At 35.2% G+C, this 21,656-nt stretch overlaps 1 protein-coding gene across 1 annotated transcript; it reads left to right on the forward strand.

The window, feature by feature from the left end:
- Positions 1-669: 669 nt before the first annotated feature.
- Positions 670-19,736, forward strand: LOC148957507 (IQ domain-containing protein E-like). The gene is made up of 28 exons (XM_089115232.1): positions 670-788; positions 1,015-1,062; positions 2,258-2,303; positions 2,803-2,856; positions 3,106-3,189; positions 3,955-4,067; positions 4,555-4,606; positions 5,206-5,279; positions 5,838-5,915; positions 6,279-6,317; positions 7,330-7,380; positions 7,635-7,705; positions 8,385-8,457; positions 8,957-9,021; positions 9,431-9,498; positions 9,922-10,017; positions 10,996-11,051; positions 11,551-11,623; positions 11,733-11,880; positions 12,595-12,669; positions 12,969-13,119; positions 13,932-13,976; positions 14,497-14,756; positions 15,394-15,518; positions 16,404-16,646; positions 17,765-17,974; positions 18,391-18,452; positions 18,807-19,736. The coding sequence occupies exons 1-28, from the start codon at positions 783-785 to the stop codon at positions 18,972-18,974; spliced, it is 2,634 nt and encodes an 877-aa protein (XP_088971358.1). The 5' UTR covers positions 670-782; the 3' UTR covers positions 18,975-19,736.
- Positions 19,737-21,656: the final 1,920 nt, after the last annotated feature.

Consider the following 21,656-nt stretch of genomic DNA (forward strand, 5'->3'; position numbering starts at 1 on the left):
ACCACCGGCACTTTTACACATGTCATTTATAAAGGGCGCTTGGTGGGATCATGACAAGTTGCATCAGAAGGACTGAGAAAGCTAGAAAACTTATGTTAGTGGCAGGGATGGCGCCAGAAAAGAAATGCTGTGGGGGGCTGTAATGTCAGAGTGCAGACAGTGAGTGAACCACTAACAAAGATCTAACATAACACCATTTACACTGTGGTAATTCCAGTTCAAAAAATGAAAAAAAAAACTGAGAAAAAAATCAAACAATGAAAAAAAAATAAAAAAGATCACGAAGTGGAAGTTATGAAAGAACCAACATGCTTAAAATTTTTCAAAAATTGAAGTGCCGACGGAGGGGCTCAATGAATTTTTGGGGGCTCCTGCCCCCACCAAGCACCCCCGGTGGCGCCATCTCTGGTTAGTGGTAGCATGCTTGAATTCAAACTCCAAAATGCAAAATCCAAATTTACTGGCTTGGCCTCTTGTTGTCTGTTCCCCGACAGTTTTGAATCGTTCTTGCATACCGGGCCACATAAGCCCTATTTATTAAACATAGCCTTGCTATAACTATAAGCTTTCAACTAATTCAATACGGTCAATTTTGTTTATCTTTGCAATTTTGTTGTAAATATTATTACGTCACTTCTTCATTGATGATGCGGCGCTACAAGTAACTGCGAAGGCACGTTGTTATTTGGCCTAGGCAACAATGGTTGATCATTATTCCAGTACCTTACGATAGGTTGTGATGCAGCGAACATTTTGTTTATGGTTCACAACTTTGTTGAATAATGCAGGTAAGCGTTTTATGATAGGAAAAAATTTTCTACAGCCCAGGAGACACTCCCAAAACACCGCGTTTTCGACTTTCAACATAGCCTGTCTGTCGATGGAGTTTGTTGTTGCAATAAATAGGCCCTCTCTCTACTTGGTTGTAATAACTATCAAATTTTGTAGCAATAGAAACATTTAGTTGAAGTGAGTCATAACTTAATCAAATTTGCACAACTCTTTTCTTTTTAGGACGATGACAGATTCTCTGAGGCATCTTTTGGCTCTGTTATTTCTCTGGTAAATGATTTTGAAAGTCTTGAAATTTTACAATATGTTATATATACTTACTGTAGTCTCTAAAGTAGAAGAAAGGCAGATCATAAAAATTTTGAAATCAAAATTGTTATAGGGTTTTCATTTTTTTTGAAATTGTTTTTATCAAGGAGGGCAAGGGCAAAATCTTATAGCAAATTTGACCAGCAAATATGGGATAATGTATCTAAGTATACAGTAAACAATATTTGGAAACAGCAGTTGAAACAAAATGCCTATTTGTTAAGTTTGCTCCTTTCAAAATGCAGACCACACTAAAATGTTCAAAAGTAATATCTGGTAGGCATATTTATTCTTTTTACTAATTTAAGGAGGGTAAATGCTGCATTAATTTATTCATAGTAATTTTGGAGTAAAAGCAATATTGGCATATTTAATTATTTAGAGATTAGTGTTCATAGAATTTCTATAAGATTTGATCTAACATTTTTTATGTTGAGATTCCTCTGATTTTCACATTTTGCTGTGGCAAAATTAGCATTGCGTTTATTTGTTTTTGTATCATTCACTAATTTTTTGATTGAGCAAAATGCTTTAATTTTCAATATAGGCATTTGAGTTAATGTTTAAATACTGTCTTATTTGATGGATTTTAAATTATGTACATATCTATTAGATAATTCATATTCATCCTATATGGTTATTTAATAATTTTTTTTTGGAGACCTGTCACTATAAATGCAGATATCTTGTCATGGATTCTGACTTTTAGTCTCCTTTGAGAAATGCTTTGATTGCTGAAGTATTGTAAAGTGAGTTGTGGAATGAATTAAGTTCTACAACTAATTGACTTTATATCTGACATCAACTGCAAATATTCATCCATGTGAATCTAGGCCCCAAATAGATAATACTCAAAAGATGTATTCCTTCTTAGTTGCTCTATTATCAAAACAGTAAGACTGGCTCGCCTTAAAGGTGATCCAAACACTAAAGATATAAAGAGGTATTTATTAACAAATGAAACAAGCATCACACTATCTGTCATCACACACCTAAATAAGCCATCATGAATAAAAAGCAACTGAAACCTCCATTACTTGATTTATTACAAAAGCCAACTCATTTTGGGAGCTACTGCCCTTTAGTTTTGGTTGATGTAATTGCTTCTATACTTTAGTTTTATACTTTTCAGTTTGTTGTTTCCTTTTAATCTTAGCAAAGTGTTGGCTCAGATGGTGGGTTTTCACCAAGGCCCCCACCAGGTAACTTTTCCATGTAACATTGATTTTTCATTACTTCTAATGAGTTACATTGATTTTCTAGAAAGATAATTCTGAAGTTCTTGCATGATTGGCTCTAACAAAAAATCCCATTTAGAAACAAAAAATATGTTAAATCAGAGCTTTTGTCAATAAAGGTGCTATGAAATTTTTGCTATAAAGAACAATTAGAGATGGGAAATTTAAGAAAAATGTGTTTGTAGAAAAGCTTGCCCCTGCATTATATTCAAATAATATTAAGATTGTTCCAGTTTTCATGTTTTTATTATAATTTAAACCTAAATTCTGGCTCCTTCTCTAATGCATTGGATTCCAAAAACTTAAGAAAGTGAACTATTTGAATATCATGGAAGCATTTTGTTGTAAAACCAGTATCCTTATGAATAAAATTTATTCAATGGCAGTGCAGCAAAAGCTATATGAAATGATCTTAAATTCTGTTAGAATTTTTATGACGGTAAAGGCAATATTTTTTTTGAAGGGACTAAAAAGTCAAAAGGAAATGCCAAAAGAGCTGCAAAAGTAAAAAAACAAGGTAAGAATTTTATTTCAAGACACATGCTATAATGTTATTCATTGAAAAACAGAAAACATTTTTTTTTATTTTCCCATAATTATATTTTTCCTATCAGGTCACCACAGTATTTTTCATCTTATTTGAACAGTAATTTGTAACCTAATGGGGAACTGTTGTAATAGAAGAAGGATCTATCGTTTCTTCAATTTGATACCTTAAAAGCAGGGACAAATAGGATTTATTGATTGATTTCTCTGTTCTCTTCAGAATCTCCTTATATTGGAAGCAAGTCAGGAACTGCAAAGAAGACAGGAAGAGAACTGTGGGTTGCATCAATCAGACAAGGAAATGGTAAGCTTCACCTGATCATTCTCGAGCTTGTTAGTTCCTTTAAGAACCACATGCCTAAGATTTTGATGGCAAAAAAGGGGTTCTTGACCAGTCTTCAGATTGTTTAGATTTCAACCAGGCTTGATTTATAATTATGATGCATGCAAACATTTGGGTGGGGGGCTAAATATACAAAGGACCAAAAGGAAGATTAGTTTTGTTTGTTTTAAGTATAGTTTGAAAAAAATTTAGGGGCTTTAGCCGCTGCTGCCACAGTTGCTTGTTTTCAAAATAGTTTGCATAGAAACAGAACCTTGTGCAGCTTATGAACTATGCTGTGCTTGAATGTAATTTTTTTTCTGTACAGGGCCTGAATACGCGTTTTAAACGGACAACTAACAGTATGTTAAAATTGGCAGCCTCTTTTTCAAATCGTAGCATGTTTTTGTTTACCATGATCCACAAAGTTATAGCCTACCATGAAAATGATGATTTTCAGAGATTGATGTTTCTATCAGAGAATGCGTCTTTCTTGTCAATAAAACGCTTCTTTCTCGCAACGTTCGCTTTGAAAACCAGATTTTATCAAGGTCGCATTTAAATGAATTACTAACCAAAAACGTTAACTCCAAACGAACATTTCCTGCAGTTACATGAACCCAAATAGCAAATTTGTGTGCATTATAAATTGTTAATGCAGGGCTACTGTTTTTGGTGAAAATCCTTTGTTATCTTAACCAGAAACGGTGCCAAAGACTCGAGTTAAAGGCAGTTTTGTCTATATAGGTATGAGTGCAGAGAGCAGTGCCATGAGCACGTGGAATGGAACAAAGGCCCCACCAGGCCAGTCGAAAGCCATGGCTAGCACCAGTGCGTTCCTTCTTGACCAGCTGTTGATGGTAAGACAATGAGATTCTGCTTTGCAGTATTAGCATCTTCTGAATAAACATACTGCATATTTAAATGTTTCATATTTGTTATTGGTGTAGCTTGCTTACTTACTTACTAAATTTTTATTCAAGTTTGCCAGTTCTTTCACGTTTTTTATCCAATGCACGCCCAATGTTTTCTGCACACACTTGTGTTTGAAGCATAAAAATTTCGTTCTTGTAATTCAGTGTTTCTCATTTTTTATGTTACAAATCATTTTATGGAATCCACCTTTTATGGATGAAATATTTTCCATAAATGAATGCCCATATTACTTAGAAAACTCCCAACTCAAAACAGCGGAGCCACATTACAAAATATATGGATTTAATACCGTATCATACAGATGTAACCAAATATGGAACTCTGTTTCAAACGAGATAAAGTACTCCCGTAGAATCGTGTGGTTCAAGTATATATCTTGACTGTTTCATTAGGTTTTTTGTACTTTCATAGGCGACGGGTAGGCCAGGGAAAAATCACGTTAGGAGTGCCAGCTCAACTAACGGTAAGGGTAATGTATACTTAAATTGGAATACCTAATTCTTAGAAACTCGATCGTTTATCGAGAATTTTCAAAGTGTAAAATATCGTAAATCTCGTAATGACCAAAAGTATTTCTCGTCACAAATCATATTTAGTGATAGAAGGTTTATAACGGGTATCAATTGATAATCAATAGGAGTTTCCTCTTGCTGCTAAAGAATAGTTAAGTTAATGTATGTAAAATTTCAGGGAAAGGAGGCTAGATTAAGTTGCCGACACCTTAAATATATTTAAGAAGTATTTTTATTTAGTATTCAAGAATTCATTTCATGACGTCAAGGGACTAATAATCAGCATTTAAAAACACTGTCTAGCTGTTGCCTTCTTTCTCGAATTCGGTGTTGTATTTTTAGTCATATCATCTAGTTATAGAATATAGAATACAAACATTAAATAAGGGTTGATAATTGATATTTTTTTATTTATTTGAATCTCAATATTTTCTTAAATTCAAAATCTCAACTTTTTTTCAGGATTTTAGATTTTCGATCCGTGAAAAATCATCCTAAAATCGATTACAAAAGATGATATCACCGAGATTTCGTTCTGTTTCTGTTTTAGTTCGTGTGGGTGGCAATGGCCCGGCTTACAAAACTGCAGAGGAGTACTACGATGAAGTCATTGAACTCAAGAAGGTCCTTAAGCTTAATATTTCTGTTTGGTGCTTTACTTGCATCGATGTATTGCTTTGCTATGAATATTAAGTGTTTACTTTCTAAGCAAACAATTGAATGATTAAAGTGACTAGCAAATATCAAGATTTATAAGTCTTTGAGCCATGAGATTATTTCTAAGTCATTTAATGGTTAATCTAAAGTTGTTGCAGGATAAAAAATATCAGTTTTAGATTTAGTTATAAATGAGATAATTATGTGTTTCCTGTAGTTTTCGAAAAGCTGTCAAGTTTATTCACTGAAGAACCAAGTTAGAGTTGACCAATTGAGAGTACAAACTAAACATTGAAAAATGAGACTGGCTTACTTTTCAGAAGCTAGCCCTCAAGATTTTGATTTCTATGTTATTTCATAGGTGCCTTCTAATGAATTTGAATTATGAATATTTGTAACGATTAGTGGCTTTGAATCGAAATTTTAGTTTTGTCACAAAGTTAATATAGGAAATCTGTTATATATAATATATGAAACATTATTTTGGGACCGCATGCGAATATTTCTTCTTCGCTTCTCTTTTAGCGAATCAACCAGCTAATGAGAGAGAACGAGGTTATCAAATTGAAAATGCACAAGGTGGAAGAAGACAATTTTGTAAAGGTAAATGCATCAAAATTTCAGCAAATGACAATTGCGTTTACTTTCATCATTTGTGGAGGGCTTGAAAGTGTTCTTCTAAACGTTTTTCTAGAAGCAAATTAGACCTGTTTCTGGACCATACAGCAAACATCAGCTTGTATCCTGAGATTTGATTTCGTGAGAATCTTTGACATTTAGTAAGATTTCCAAGAAGCAGACCAGTCTGGTTGCTTGTTGTATCCTTTATCAGTTTAACCTTAAATTGTAATCATTTGAGTCCGTGTTGAAGCAACGAAACCTGCGTCTAGATAGGTCTTTTATCTATTAAATACGATTCCTATCTACTACATTTTCAGTAAGTTTTTCTTTTTTGACGCCATGCAGGCTCGTCAAATTGAAGAGCTGATAAACCCAAACATGCAGGTAGGAAGTTTTTTCGAATTTATAACAATCGATTTTATAGGAAGTTTTTTCTTACTTTGCACTGTCTAGATTGAATAACCAGCCCATTTTGTTTACCACTTCGTTTACATCAACTGTTTCGTTTAAAGTCATTTTAGCAGCTAATGAAAATTTTTATGATGTGTATGTGTATGTTATAACGGAGTGTTTGTGATTGACTGGAGAAATTAGTCAATAAAAGACCAGCTAACTGGTTATCCGTGTCTGACTATAGATTTATTGTCCTACTGGAGGCTACAATCCCGGACAAAAATGTTGAGTCAAAATGCAATTTTTGTCATTTTCTACTTTACTTTGCCCCTGTAAATTCGAATCCCCCCTTTCCCCCGAAGCAATGTTGGGTTTGTAGTTCTACCATTTCTCCTTCAAAATCATGCATTCAACATTGAATTGGGGGAGGGGGAAAAGTTATTTTTTCCCCCTCCCCCAATTCAATGAAAAGTTAAGGAAAAGTTAAGGAAAGTAAATATAAGCTTTTCTTGAAAAGCATCAACCATTTTTGTCCGGGATTGTAGGTCTATCATAAGACTCCTATTTGTTGATCGAAAGACGCATCGCAAATGCAATCGGTTATTTCGAGACATTCGTCATGAAATGTCGATGCATTTATCCTGTACAGAAATGCTTGTAAAGCTGAAAAATCCAACGTTTGTGTGTTAATCGCCTACTGTAATGTTTTCTTATGTACCAGTATAGCTGTTTACTGAAAAGTCTCAATGATATAAATGTAAAATACGTCAAAAACAGCTGAAAGACGTAGACTGTAGCAAACTTTAGACAGCCCCTAGAAGTTATTGGTACTGTAGGCCGGGGGGGGGGGGGGGAGGTGGGGATATAAGAGGCATTTGAGATGTGCCACATATTTGAAATGTATTTTGATTATCAGTAATGATTTTTCTGGCTTGCTCTAAAAGCATTTAGATGTTTCAGAAAGTTTATAAAATAAGCTAGTTTTTGCTTATTTTCTTCTCAGACAAACGAAATGCGACGAACTCTAACCGACAAAAAGGCAGATTCTAGTGCGGTAAGATCCTGTTTGTATATATTCGCATATTTTCGTACAGAAAATCTTTTCCTTTCTTCAGCATTCCTATTTGTATTTGTATTATGAGTATTATGATTCTCTGCCAATTGATATCTATCGCAGGAAAGAATTTATATTCATCTGTTCCATAGGTCTTAGCTGTCCAGAATGTAGATAATTGAACATGTTTTTGCTCTGGTTGGAGTTGATTACGATTATCCTTGTTGATAAATGTTTTTGTTTCAATTGCAAAGGTTATAAAGAGTTTGAAGCACAAGCTGCATTCCGTCGAAAGAGTCGTGAAAAACAAAGACAGTGAACTAAGGTATGTTAATGCCTCCTTTTGTTAATACCTCACTGAAGCAGCAACACATAACCAAAAAATCTTATTCAGTCACACACATATTTACTAAAACTGCAAAATCTTGTTCAACACAGCAAGAAGCTCTATTTTAAAGAGATTTTTCGGTATTTTTTTCAATACTTTATTCCTAGCAACCTGTCTACCATTTTTTCTTAAACATCTCAATAATTCTAATCTGGTATTCAAGAACCTTACAGAAGTAAGTCTGGCTTTGAAAAAAGCAAACATTTTGAAACATGCTAAAGCTTATCGTCTGACACTCTTCAGATTATAAGCATCAAAACATAGATCGAAAACTCTTGGAAATATATATAGCTACCCGATTGTGGGTTGAAATAGGCCAATCAGAAACGGTAGCATTGCGTATTGAAATAAATCTCAACAGCATTAATTTCTAATATTGCTTTGTCTAATTTTTGCCCACTTTCTTTTTATAATAGCTTGAATAATGTTAAACAATTTTTAGTTTTTTGCCATTTTTTATGAAAACATTTTTTATGCCTTTATTTTGATTCGTTCTTTCCCTCCTCCCCGTGTCTACTTTCTGCTTTCTGTTAGACAGTTCATCTTTTTTGTTATCATTCAAAAATTCTGTCATTTATCTCATTGGCATCTTGTAAATTTTCTCCTTCTAATTCAGCAAATTGAAAAATGACATGCAATACTCCGACATGGCGGAACTCCAGATGCAAAATGAAGTGTGTTATCAGGAGGTAAGTAATATTAGAGAATCATAACCTTTTTCGGCAGAATTTTCAGCTATATGCATCTCAATCCATGTCTACTGCTTTTAAATCAATGTTTTGACACCGTGATTTTTTACAAAGTCACTAATTGTGTTGATTCTTTTTTTGAATTTCAATTCATTATTTTTCGTAAGAATCACTGTCTTATACATCTCCAACCAATTGGAAATGAGATTAAGAAGGCATTGTACAATAACTTCTTGTTTTTCTACAATTTTTGCAACTTTGGGTTTTATTGTCCTTATTAATAGACATTTTAAAGTTTTGGAATACTTGATTTAAAAAACCAAGATTGTTTGAGCCTCAAGGTTGTTTGTGTTTTATATTGAAATGAATGATGTGTTGTCTGTTTTTATTACACATTGATGAAGTCATAAGGTTTCGATGTGATTGAAGCTTGAATGAAACTATGTAGCATATGGTTAAGATCTATGTATAAACGATCTATCATGTTATTATTTTACAGATTCAAAGACTGACAAGATTGCTAACAGAACCTCGAAGTGCGAACACTTTGCAGATCACGTCAGAGTATGTAATTTGCAGTTTTTATTATATATTTCCTAGCGTAGAGTTTTCGATCTATGTTCTGACGTTTTAAACTCTGAAGAGTGTCAGGCGGAAAGCTTTAGTTTACTCAAATGTTGCTTTTTTCAAAGTCATTGTCAAGTTTTTATTTTGTTGACTTTGATAGAATGGATAACATTCTCCAATTTTTGTACCTTCTGCTCGTAACTGAAATCTTAAGCTTTTTTAGATTCTTTCAAACTCTTAAATTAAAGTTCTTTATAAAGTCTAGATTTCTGCTGTTTCACCAAGCAATTTAGATTGCTGCACTCTGGTTGTTGTTGTAAGCCTGTCATAACTATACTTCAATAAGGTTGCTGTTATCTTGATTAACTCTTCAGAGGACCTCTTTTCACGCCACATTTTTTTTTAGAATAAAGAAAGAGAAGACAGCGGAAGGGAAAATAAAAAGATATAGCGAAGCAGTTGAATCATTGTCAGGTAAACATGTTTTTCTTTCTTAGTGCGTCATCTTTTGTCGTAAAATGACATCTTTTTTATCATTAAATCTTTTAAGTTTTGGTACCACAAAAAATGTGAAGATGGCTCGAACTGAACCATTTAAGTTTTTATATTTACTCTATCAACAATCGTTCAATCCTGCTGTGTCTGGAACATGCTTTACGTTTTATCCATGTATATAACTCAACATGTGCGTTCATAAAAAGTTATAATGATGCTATTAATAATGATATCTCTGTAGGTGGTAATACATTAAGAAAACATAGTAAAAAAATAGTGAAGTTGAAAAACAGAGCATGTATGGAAATTATTAGAATACGCATTTTGTATAATATGCAAGCTAAAGAAAATTTTCGTTGTGATTGACTGTCTCTCTAAAGAGCTGATTATGGTATTTTGCAGAGGACAACAACAGACTAATACTAGAAAATTCATCGTTGAAACAAGATTTGAAAAAAACAATGGAGCTGAATTTACAAACTTTGAACGTAACAAAAGGTGAGAAAGACTTTCTGTATAGTAATATTGAATGCTTGGATCTTTTCAGCCTGTTTTGGGTCTCAGTAGGGTGACTATCGTAAAAGAATGTGAAGCCTAAGCAACGATATTAAAATGCTGGTGTACCATAATTTTCCTCTTGTTCCAGGTGTCACAAATTTTCTATTTCACTGTTTTGATAAAGTAACTACTATTTCAGCTGAAGCTGTTCACGTTTAAAAAACATATTAGTAGTTTTCTTCAACACGGCTTTTGAAATTGATCATATCAACTATAATTATGGAAGGCAATTCTTTTACGTGGTTGTTTGAATTTGCCACTGTTCTATAACTGAAGGGGTTTGGACCTATCTTTTGTAATCAGCCATCGGTTGCTACCTTATTGAACTGTACCCTGTGTACCACAGGCTTATAAATCCGGGGGTAAAATATTTTAGACAACTGCGGTGGCAAAAAAATGAGTGAGCCTCATAAATCCGGGGAGACTCTGGTACCCAGGGTAATTGGACTGGTTCCTTGAGTTATTTCACGGAAAGTGTTTTGCTTATAAGTTAGTACCTTGATCAGTTAGTATCAAGTTGAACTTTGTCAAACATAATCCATCAATAAAAAGCTTTCTTCTCAGGCATTTAGAGTAAAGCTTACCTAACCAACCTAACAGACAAAACCTTGCTACTTACAACTAGCTGTCAGATCTTCATTCTCTATACCTTAGTCCTTATTTAACCCTTGTTCACCTCCATATTTCTTTTTTAAACCATAATGCGATGTTATAATGTAAAATTTACCCATCTTTTGTATGAATTTTCAGATGGTGCTCCCAGCGTGACAAAAAACCTCCATTTCAACTTGCTTTAACTCTCAATAACTTATGCTTCCCGTTGAACTTTTTTTTATCAAAGAAATTTAGTTAAATTGATCTAGTATTTTTTATCACGTTGTTATTTGCCGCCTTATTACGTTATTCTATGTTTCCTAGATGTCGAAGACATGAATCGAATGGAGCTGCTAGCCAAAATTTCTCAGCTTGAACAGGTTGGGGGTCGTTTTTAAATTTAAGAACAGAACAAAATATGAGGCTTTATGATTTAGATTTATGAAAAAGCTTCACGTTTAAAGGTAAAAAAATTCAGTGCCTAAGAGGGATTTTAAAGATGGGATTTCTATTTGCAGAGCTTTCATTAAAGAGGCTGTTTTAGAATCCTCTGAAAGAAGGGCGTTAAAAAAGGGGTTAGACTTTGCCGAATTTTATTGAATCTTTTCGTGTTCGAAGAGACTGAAATGTCAAACGGCATCATCACACTATCGAATTAAATTTTTCAAAAATAAAACGTTTTCTTTTCGTTATGATATTTGTGACCATTCGCTAGGAATGAAATTTCATTTTTTTATCTCTGTCAAATACTCTCTGTTTTCTATCACATTTTGTGACGCCTGCAATCAAAAATAGTTTTTTCTTTCATTAGACGCAGTAAAATGTTTTTTAGACTGACTGTAACAACGTATTGAAAACTGTTTGATTTTCCTCATCTAGCAAATAAGAGAAGAGGATAACGGTGGCAAAGACCCGGAGACTCCTCGTGCTAAACGAAGTCCTTCACAATCAAGTACGTATGCAAGTTTTTTAATAAATTTTCGAATGTTTTCAAAATCTAAATTACTTCAAGTGAATTTTCGTATGTTTATGCCTCAAGTAATTGCTGTTTTCGCTTTTAGAACGATTCCCTGGAAAGGCAGGTGAAGAAATAAAGCGATTAGAAGAGAGAGAACACGAACTTTTAGATGAGATTGACAAACAGAAAGATGTAATTTCGAAGCTGAAAGAGGATAGGACACATTATCGAAAGCTTGCTGATGAATACAGGTTTGCAGGGATAAAATGATTATTTTGTAAGCTAAAATTTACAAAAAAACCTTTGACTCATATACGATGCCTGCCAAAAGTCTTGGAAAGCTTGCTATAATTTACGTTGTGCACGAGCTGCAACATCCCTTCTTCCCTCATACAATGTTGTGCCTCGGAAATATGAATGATTCTACATGTACAAGTTAAGCACTTTTACATAGCTATGGGTTTCAACTAGCGAATAAACATTATATGTGGGGGAGGGGGGGGGGGGTAACATCATCCTTTTTTATATGGAAATAGCACGGAACACGCAAATTCACAAAATCTCAAGGTTTTCCAAGGACTTTTGGCAGATATTGTTCGTTAGGTGAAATTTGCAGAATCGGTCTTGCACAGAAACATTTTCGAAACATACTTTACCTAAAACCTGTTTCGTCTGGTCAAATCATCCTATTTGTTAATTTCTCGTATATTTTCTCTCTCTGTTTGACTATTTATGGTTACAGTGTAAATTTCTAACAATTTTTTGCAAATATCTTCCTTGGTAAGAGTGCTTTTGCTTTTGCCTAAACCCTTCTCTTTTACAAAGCATAAGCATCCGATGCCTTTTTTTTTCTTCTGTTTTTCATTTCTTTTGTGTTTTCCATACAGAAAGTCGACCAATTATGACTGATAAGGGCATTTTACAGTCAATTTTGACATTAATGATAGCAATTTCTTTTCGATCAGATCACAGCTAGGGAATGTAAAGTCAGGAGAAAATGTTGCAATAAAACCAGCGACAGAGGACCTTGGAAAATTACGGTATGGTATATTGTTGTTTTTAGCTAAGAAATTTCTCCTATTCATTTGCAATTTGCTATTGTGTATTAACATTCTTGTCATTTTTGCGATTGTCATATTTAATATAAGACAACGCAAATTAGCGCGAAGTCCAGTTTTAAGTAAACCACAAGGTAGCTCCGTTTGAGGACATTTTAGTTATTGACTTAATTGACAAAAATAGTCACTTCACATCACCTGCCTTAGCTACTTATCAGCTTTTGAGGTATCTGAACTCATACTTACGCCAGACAATGAAACATAAAGGGTCTGTCTTTTAGGAGTGAATCGGTGTCATCGACGTCAAGCAGTAAGAAAGCCTCAAAGAAGAAAAGCACTGATTCTTCAGATGAAAGGAGAAAGAGAGAAAGAAAGGAAAATAATGCTGCACTTACAATTCAAAGAAACTGGAAAAAACACAGGGCAGGGAAGGTAAATCAAGAAAACTTTAAACGATTTATTCTTTCAAACTTTAGGATATCTAAATGAATGCTGAGATCAACGCTTATAAGCAAATGTCCGTGAGCTACGAAATTTTGAAATCTTTAAGGAAATTTTTGAAAAATTCAAAATTAAGGAGAATTCCAACGAAATTTTTAAATTTGAAGAACACAGTTAGATACACAAAACAGAGACACTGTTGACACAGAAGAACCATACTTGATATATCGACAAGGTATTGTTTTTTGGAGAATGGTGGCAATGACTTTCTTTTAGCAAAAATAATTTTGTTTACGAATCTGAGATATTTTCTAGAAACTCCCCATAAAATTTTAAGGATTTCTACTTAAGGCAAGTGATTGCCCTATTTGGGAGCTTTATACTATGATCTAAAATTGATCTAACATTCACATCCTTCACAGTTGGAGTGGGCTCCACAATTCAACGCTTTTTTAACTCGATAGATGTTTTTGCTGAACTAATCAGCAAAATCATATGATGATTGTGTTTTGTTGCTAATATAAGTCCGGGATTTTAGAATTTGTTTGCAATTAGTGTCATCTTATATGATTTCACCTCTACTGGGAATTTATTCAGGTATTGGGGGAGGGGGAGTCATTAAGGTATTTGTGTATGAAAAGTAGACACAAGGTCTACGAGTCGAAAATTTTCATCTAAAATTGTCCAGAAATGGGTGCGCACTTGCATTCTGTTCCCTATAGCTGGCTGTCCTGTATTGTTAATTGCTTAGTGCTTGAGATAAAAACTTCGTCTTGAACCTACTGTTTTATCTTTACACACAGATTGGCAGTGGGTATGGTAAAGATGATGAAGAAAACTATGATCAGGTATGAATAAGGTAGACAGAAGCAGGAAAGGCTTTAAAACAAGGAAATATAAAAAGGTTCTGTTAAAAGACTAAATCGTCTAACATAAGACCATTCTTTCGCCTTCACGATGCTGCAGGGTAGAGTTTAGCAATAGGAATAACCGATAGTTTTGCAATAGGAATAAGTACACAGATCAGATGCAACACAGATCAGATGAGCGTATAGCTCGAGAATCGATAAGTCCCAAATAATCGTTTTCAGCTAATCAGTTATTTTGATAGTCTTTGTTCGTTAATCAAGGCGTTTGTCTGTTTTTCATTGGAGGAACTATATAATAAAAACAGTGACTACACCAATAATAAAAGCTTGGAGTTTTAAAAGTAGAATCGTCATCGAAGAAGCTCAGATCCTTAAAACTGAATGTTAGTTTTATTTTTATGCATGCTATAAAAAAGCAATGGAAGGAAACCTTACGCGATCGCAATAAATGTAAACTTCGATTGCTTTTGTAATCTCCTCTCTGCTTTTCTTTCCAAAGGCCGTTTCGTCAATTCAGGCAGCCTTCCGTGGACACGCAGCTAGAGATAGATTGTTAAGAACACAAAGGATGAACGCATTTAGTGATGGCGATACAGATGACCTCAGCGATTCAAGCAGCCTTTATGAAGATGACGTCATATTGTTGCAAGCTGCATTTAGGGGTCATTTAGCAAGGCAAGAAGCATTGAGTCGAAACGAGCAATGGAGTTACGAGGATAGTGCGGAGGATGAAGTCTACGAAGCTCCAAGGTTTCGAAGGTAGTTGCGATTAATAGATTAAATCATTACGAAACTTTATCGTGGAATAAATTTGAAGATAAAAATGTTGGTTCTCTCATTGTAAATGATACTTGAGTGTACAGTCTACAAATTTTGGTGATTGTACAGTCAAATAGCGGACAAAACCCTTCACCTTATGCTGATTTGTGGTGAAATTCAGGGTTTCAAGTTGATTCAGGTATTTGAAAATGAAATTCCTCATGTTTTGTTCGGAGATTTTACGACTGTACATTGATCGAAGTTATGCTTGGAATATCTGTAATCTGACATACAACTTGATAATCTAAGTCGGTCTCCATATTCACTGAGCCTTTTTGATACGCATGTGCATTCTTCAGATCCCTTGATCGCAGAGAACAGATATGCTTGTTTCAGCAGCTGGGTTTGAACCTACTTCAAATGCTATATGCTCTCGTGGACTCTATGTTCAAAGTGAAGAAAGACCTGAAGATCTGCATCACAGGACTGTATTTGGATTATTGCCTGTCTATGTGGTCTATGGTTTGCAATATGATTAGATTAATTAAGAGTTTTAAGCGCGCCCTATAATGTTTTTTTATTGCCTGAACCCTCTTTTTTTGTCTTGGGCGTTTATAACATTGTATCATGTTTGTAGATCGTTAGATTCCGGAGAGCCAATGGGACCGATGCCTAGCCGGTCACATTCAAGACCCTCTGTAATTTCTCAGCGACGAAAAGTATTTCAAACTGAGGAAAACACAACAAGATCTTCTATCGAAAGTGAGTTAATTGAAAAATTGAAGATTATTACTAACTTGATAAGAAATTTTTAGCATTAACACGAAACTTTAATACTTACACTTTTTCAAATGCACAAATGGAGTATAAGGATATTTTCCCTGCACCTACAAATGACGCAATGCTGAAGTTGCGTCGTTTAATTTTCCTGTAGTTGTGATAATGCTTTAAATGATGAATGTTCTACACGGAAATAGATTAGCCAGAAATTCTAGGTTAGCAAATTCTTGAACACGCATTTTAGTATTTCGAGTCTAAAAATGTCTTTGAACAAAGCAAATATTTTGAAACATACTTAAGCTTTTCGTCTGACGCTCTTCAGAGCAGGGGCGGACACTTGGTCATTTATTGGGGGGGGGGGGGGGCAAGCCTATTGTTTTAATAAGATGACGTCACATTTCCCATTGTTTTCGAACAAAAGATCATTGTCCTCTAAAGTATTGGGGGGGGGGGCCGTTGCCCCCCTCGCCCCCCCCCAAGTGTCCGCCACTGCTTCAGAGTATAAAACGTCAGAACATAAATCGAAAACTCAAAGCTAATGATACAAGTTACCAGAAAATGAATTTCCCTTTATTTAAGTCTTTAATTATGGCTTTGAAAAAGCAAATATTTGAAAACGTACTTGAACTTTGCTGCCAGAGAATAAAACGTCAGCATACTGATCGAAAGCTCGGAAATATGTAAACCAAATTGTGCATTGAAATAGGCCGGTCAGAAACGCGAGTACGCGACTGTAAAGGCTGCCCAATCAGTTCAGCTTGCCTATTGAAAATAGCACCATTGGAGTCCAAGTACGAAATTCCTTATGTCAAAAACAAAATACTTGCTATCATATAGTGAATTATTTCGAACATTTCTTCCCTAAAGGAAATGCTTTAAGCAGAAAGCGAAGCGACAGGAGATATGAGACTTACAACAATGCTGATAACAATCTTGATGATGATGATGATGATGATGATGACGATGTTGTCATTGGCAGCATGACAAGCCTGACTAGTAACGAGCGTTTCGAGCAGGCGTATTTGTCACAATACAGAAAAGAGCCGTACCAAAATGGCTCAAGATCAGATTCACGAATGTCTAGCATAAGGGAGGTTGAACCCAAGCAAGGTGAGCTTTTGGTAGTCTTTAGTGTTCCAATATAGTAAATCCCCAGTATGAAGAACTTGGAGATCGACCAGCCAGAGCTGCAAATCGGAACGGAACATGGGAACTAGATTCCCAGAAAAAAATTTCGCTTGGTAGAAAATTTTCAGCAAAATTTGACAGCTGTTTCTTGCATTAACAATCGCAAAAAATGAAAAGCTAGAAAATTGGCTGATAAGTATTAACAGGTAACTAGATTCATCTTCCCCAAGGTTGCAACTATTGCCTTTGCCAAAGACAAAAAAATATAATAAACAACTAAATTACGATATCTTATTGGAAATTTCCGCTAGACCCAACAAATAAGAAGCCCTTGCGTAAAAAATGGGCGTACTATTTAGAGAGCTATAGTACACAATACTTTCACCTCACAGAAAGGTTTTTGTCCTGTTTTCCAGATTCCCAGAAAGGAAAATATTTTTGCAGCTCTACTACCGTCTGTTATAAGTGTCCCCTTTTCAAGAACTTATTTTAAGAATTTAAGAACTAGAGAATCATGATGTTTTTTCTGTCTATTGTCTTGATCAGACATCCCTATTGCCATGCATAAACGATTTTGTTCATTATCAAGATATATGTTTTGGACAAGAAGCTAATGTGAGAACCTTTGAACCCATGATTCCCATATACACCTTTAAAACAAGGCTTAGAACAATCTGACCCTGGATAAAGCAGATTGTTCTTTGCATGGATTTCCTTATTCTTCTTGAATTATGCTGAATTCCCAGAAACTTGCTCCCAGTACCTGTTCTCAAAACACACAAACATGAATGTAATTGTTAACCGGTTTGTTGTGAAGTACTTTAGAACTTGAAGCCAGACCATACATATTTTTTCCAGAACAAGATCGTTCTGAGTTGCTTCTTAGCATGATGGTTGCAATTAGAGCAAAACTCGGAGTACCAGTTTAGAGCTGCCTTGCTCTGTTCAGCAACGCTCCAGGAATCCATTTGTATTTTCTGATATAGCTTAGCCTTTACATCAAGCATATAGGTTTTATAATGCTTTCCTAAAAAGAATTATCCTCTTTTGCCACCCATTTAATTTCTTGCAATAACAGAACCACTTTTTCTCATTTGTAGCTCGACCATCTTTGAGTCACTTACAGAAAAGCTCGACATCTTGGGGAAGCGCTAGAAAATCGAACATCGCTGACTTTTTAAGTGATAGTGAAAACGAGGATATTGTGGTCTCGTCTTCACAGCGTGGCACGAGTAAAGAAATGATTTCGAAGAAGAGCTCACTGTCAACCCAAAAAGGAAACAGTAGCGCTTTTGATAAGAGAAAACAGGGTATGCATCACTACAGCTCATTATTGCTGTCTTATGTAGGCAAATTAAAGTTTACGTAGAGAGGTAGCTGTTGTATTGCTCGATTTTCTTGAACATTAATAATTATATAATTTGTCCAGTGAATTGATTCTGAATGATTACCTTTTTACTAATCCAAATGTAAAAGAGCTGCATAAAACTTTGCAGCATAGTCCAGGGGTAGCTTAATAGGAAGGAAATATGAAAATGCAAGGAAATTACATAAGAAAGTAAAATAAAATTTATATTTGTGAAGGTGTCGAGGGTAGTGAAAAGGCATTGTTCGTTGGAATGTTTCAGTGAAGGCTGCGATGAACTAGTGAATATTTTATTAATGTCTTGTACTATGCAATCGATTTTTGATGTGAATGTTTGACGAACTCCTTTTTCCCATGAAGAATCGCTGAGATTAGCAGACAGATGGGCAACAAGTGGAGAGAAAAGCAAGAAGAACAGTAAGGTATGTAATCTTCCTTTCTAAAGTAGCTAAATGTATTTTTTGTGATGATTATTTGAAAATCAGCCAACTCCAAAGATTTTATTACTGAAGCAAAACTACAAATAAAAGAATGATAAAGCTTTGAAGTTTCTTCCTTTTCTGTTTTCCTGTGATCTGAAACTTGAAAACTTGAACGAGCACTATATTATTAGCATAAGGTTTTGTAATATTCGATAATCTGTAAAATTATTCTGTCTCAAATTTGATGAGGTTTTGTGGATGTATTTGATTTATCATCCGTGGTAGTCATTGTTATTTCTATGACTCGAATTTGCACAATTCCTTTCTATATAAAACTCTCTTTTTCCCTCGTAGAAACAAGAGAAACCCCTTATAACGGCCAGGCCCACCTCTTCGCCATGGCAACGAGTATCCAAGACAACAGCTGACGACGACGATGATGATGATGATGACGATGATCTAGTCATTGCACCTGCTATGTCCAAACAGAAAAGAAGAGCGCTAGAAGACGAACTAATGTAGCTCTATTGTGTCATTAGCAGCAACCAATGGGATGGCTGAGCTTTTATGAACCAGACTGCTTTGGAACAAGGAGACGGGTTTTCAGTATTTAATAGGATTGATGTCGTCCCTTCCAAGAGATGACCAAGAACCTGAAATTTACTGTAGATTTTAAAGGCACACTGGCCCGTCGCTATAGGGGGGATGTGGGGTGTGACACCCCCTTGAAAAAATTTCCATTGTGAAAACAAGGAGTTTTTTATCATCTAGGGGTGCTTAGCAGGCAAATAAAGTATGGCTCACCTACTTTATCGGCAAATGGGACTTGAAACCCTCTCCCTCTTGAACATGGTAGCTAGCAACGGGCCTGAAGCCATGTTACGAAATAAGGACAGTTTATGGAGCTAAACTGACAAACCTTTGAAATATTAGATAGTAGTTTTTCGTGTTTTCGAATTGTAGAGGCCGGTAATTTTTCTTTAGGCAGGGATGGCATGCTCCTGACGACCATTAAAGCATTCTTTTCATCATTAAATGCTGGCGATGAAATTTAATTTTTTTTATAACCAACGTCCCAAATATACTTTTTTCAGAAACTCTTTTACCATTTTGTCCCTGCTCAAAGTTAATTCTTATCACAATCTACGATAATTATTTAGCAACTCAGTCAAGAAATGCACTGCACCATATGTGTTGATTTTATTTATATGTAAACCCAAATGTACATATTTACCAGATGCAATATCTCCAATATGAATTAATTTGTCTCTTTTATTCATTGGCTCATCTAATTGTCGATTTAGAGTTCTTTGAATGTGTTCAATTTTATCAATATTTTGCTTGGGACCTGATTTTCAAGACTCATTTCGGTTTAGCGGCGGCCAGAATCTTACAAGGTTGAATCGACCTACAAAGTTATAACTGCCTTCAACCCATAGCTTTTTCGAAGGGAAATAAACTTGGGGGCAATCTTTTGTTTATATAAAGGAGGGAATGAAATTTTTTGGGACTACAGGCGCCATTCCCTCTAGCTAGGACGTTGAAAAGGGCCTTGCTTAAGCAAACGGGGCTGCGGGGGCGTGAAGTGATCTTCTAAAACATAAGGAAAACAGGCCCATTGCTGAATTCTTGGTGCTTTTTCACAAGTTGCTTTATGCAGTTTCTCGTGCAAGAAGATCCTGGCTCTTACTAGATTTTTGTCATGAAAATTAAACATGTTTATAAAAAGTACCACAGACGACCTCAAAGACACTGAAGGATTATAATCATGGAAAGTTGTTTCTTGATTCCGAAGAAGATATGTTAACAGCCAGCCCCCAGGGCCGTCGCTAAACACTTTCACTGAGGAGGATACCAGTCATCAATTTGCCGACAAAATAGGGCGTGGCCTTAAAAATATGTAATTTTTGGGTGTGGCATTCTAACGCAGTAAATTTTGTTTATCAAAGAGTATGTTCTCGTTAGTCAATCATCGCTTCAATTTTCGCTGATCTTACCATCTTCAATTTTACACCAGAAGTCAAGTTTTTAGCAAATGAGGCCCCCTGAGAACGGAGCATGCAGAATTTTTTTGCGACCACGCGCTTTAGATTATCTTAAAATGCATTTCAGTATATTTCTTGCAGTCATTTTTTGCAATCGTTTAGGAAGTTTTACAATTTTTAGGCAATATTTTATATACGTTTCGTTGAAACTGTTCTTAAAATGGAATTCATTACTTTATAAGGTCCCTTAAACTTCGTGGCCCTGGGGTACTTTGCCCCCATACCTTTTCTTTCAATTGCCCTGTGCATAGTACCTCCAGGATCAGCAATCAAAGTTTTACAATAAACTTTGACCCTTCCCCAAACTTTAAGTGGAAATTCGATGGCCCTGGATATGCCTACAGTTGTCTGCTAAGCTCTAGACTGCAGCTACCGACAGCAAGTCATTTGAAATTTTTGGGGACATTTGCCCTTCCGTGCCACTCATCCCATGGCGTTTTCTGTACCTATTTTGAATTGCTGAGGACTTCTGGGTGACACCGTTTCGGTCTTATCCTCATCTTATCCCTACTGTTTGCTAAATCTATTGCTCTAGGAACCTTGCAAACAAAGCCCGATAAAACTCTATTTTTCGATAATTTGCCAACAAGTAAATTTTCTAGAGGAGGGGGTGCCGCCAGTGTGACCAGATCTCAATTTTGGAATTATGCCAAATTTGTCATAAAATTATGCTAGATTTGCAAACATTATGCTAAATTTCAAATCAAGGTATCCCTGCTTAAGAAAGAGGCTAGCGCATACTCAGAATATCAAAAGTGGTCAGAGTTGCCATTTGGCCTTTTTGACCACTCCTCTAAAACACAAAAAGGCAATTTAGATCAATGGTTTTGACATCCAAATTTCTTAACCCCTTGGCCGTCATATATTGATTTAGCCGAAGAAGCAGAAGTTGGTAGAATTTTGGCAGCATGTTGCAAAAAACCACAAAAAATGCAAAGGAAAATAAATTTTTGGCATAGATTATATTCTAATTTTTTAGAATGATTTCAAAATTGCAAAAAAAGAAACATGAAACAAAGTGAAAGATAACAGACAATGCAACAAAAAATTAAGTGAAAGCTTTTGTAACCTACAAAGCAAATTTTGATTACACTATCACTCTCCACAATTAGCAAAAATTCAGCTTTTTTGTGTACTGCATTTAGCTGGCTGAATTTGG

This window comes from Rhopilema esculentum, unplaced genomic scaffold (assembly GCF_057945365.1).
Source record: "Rhopilema esculentum isolate cy_ngs unplaced genomic scaffold, ASM5794536v1 HiC_scaffold_23, whole genome shotgun sequence".
NCBI classification, from domain to species: domain Eukaryota; kingdom Metazoa; phylum Cnidaria; class Scyphozoa; order Rhizostomeae; family Rhizostomatidae; genus Rhopilema; species Rhopilema esculentum.

Bases quoted from the DNA above. Each gene is read 5' to 3' on its own strand.
- LOC148957507 (XM_089115232.1), top strand. The intron at 6,318-7,329 runs GTAGGAAGTTTT...TTTTCTTCTCAG, and splicing joins TGATAAACCCAAACATGCAG to ACAAACGAAATGCGACGAAC. The intron at 9,499-9,921 runs GTAAACATGTTT...GGTATTTTGCAG, and splicing joins AGCAGTTGAATCATTGTCAG to AGGACAACAACAGACTAATA.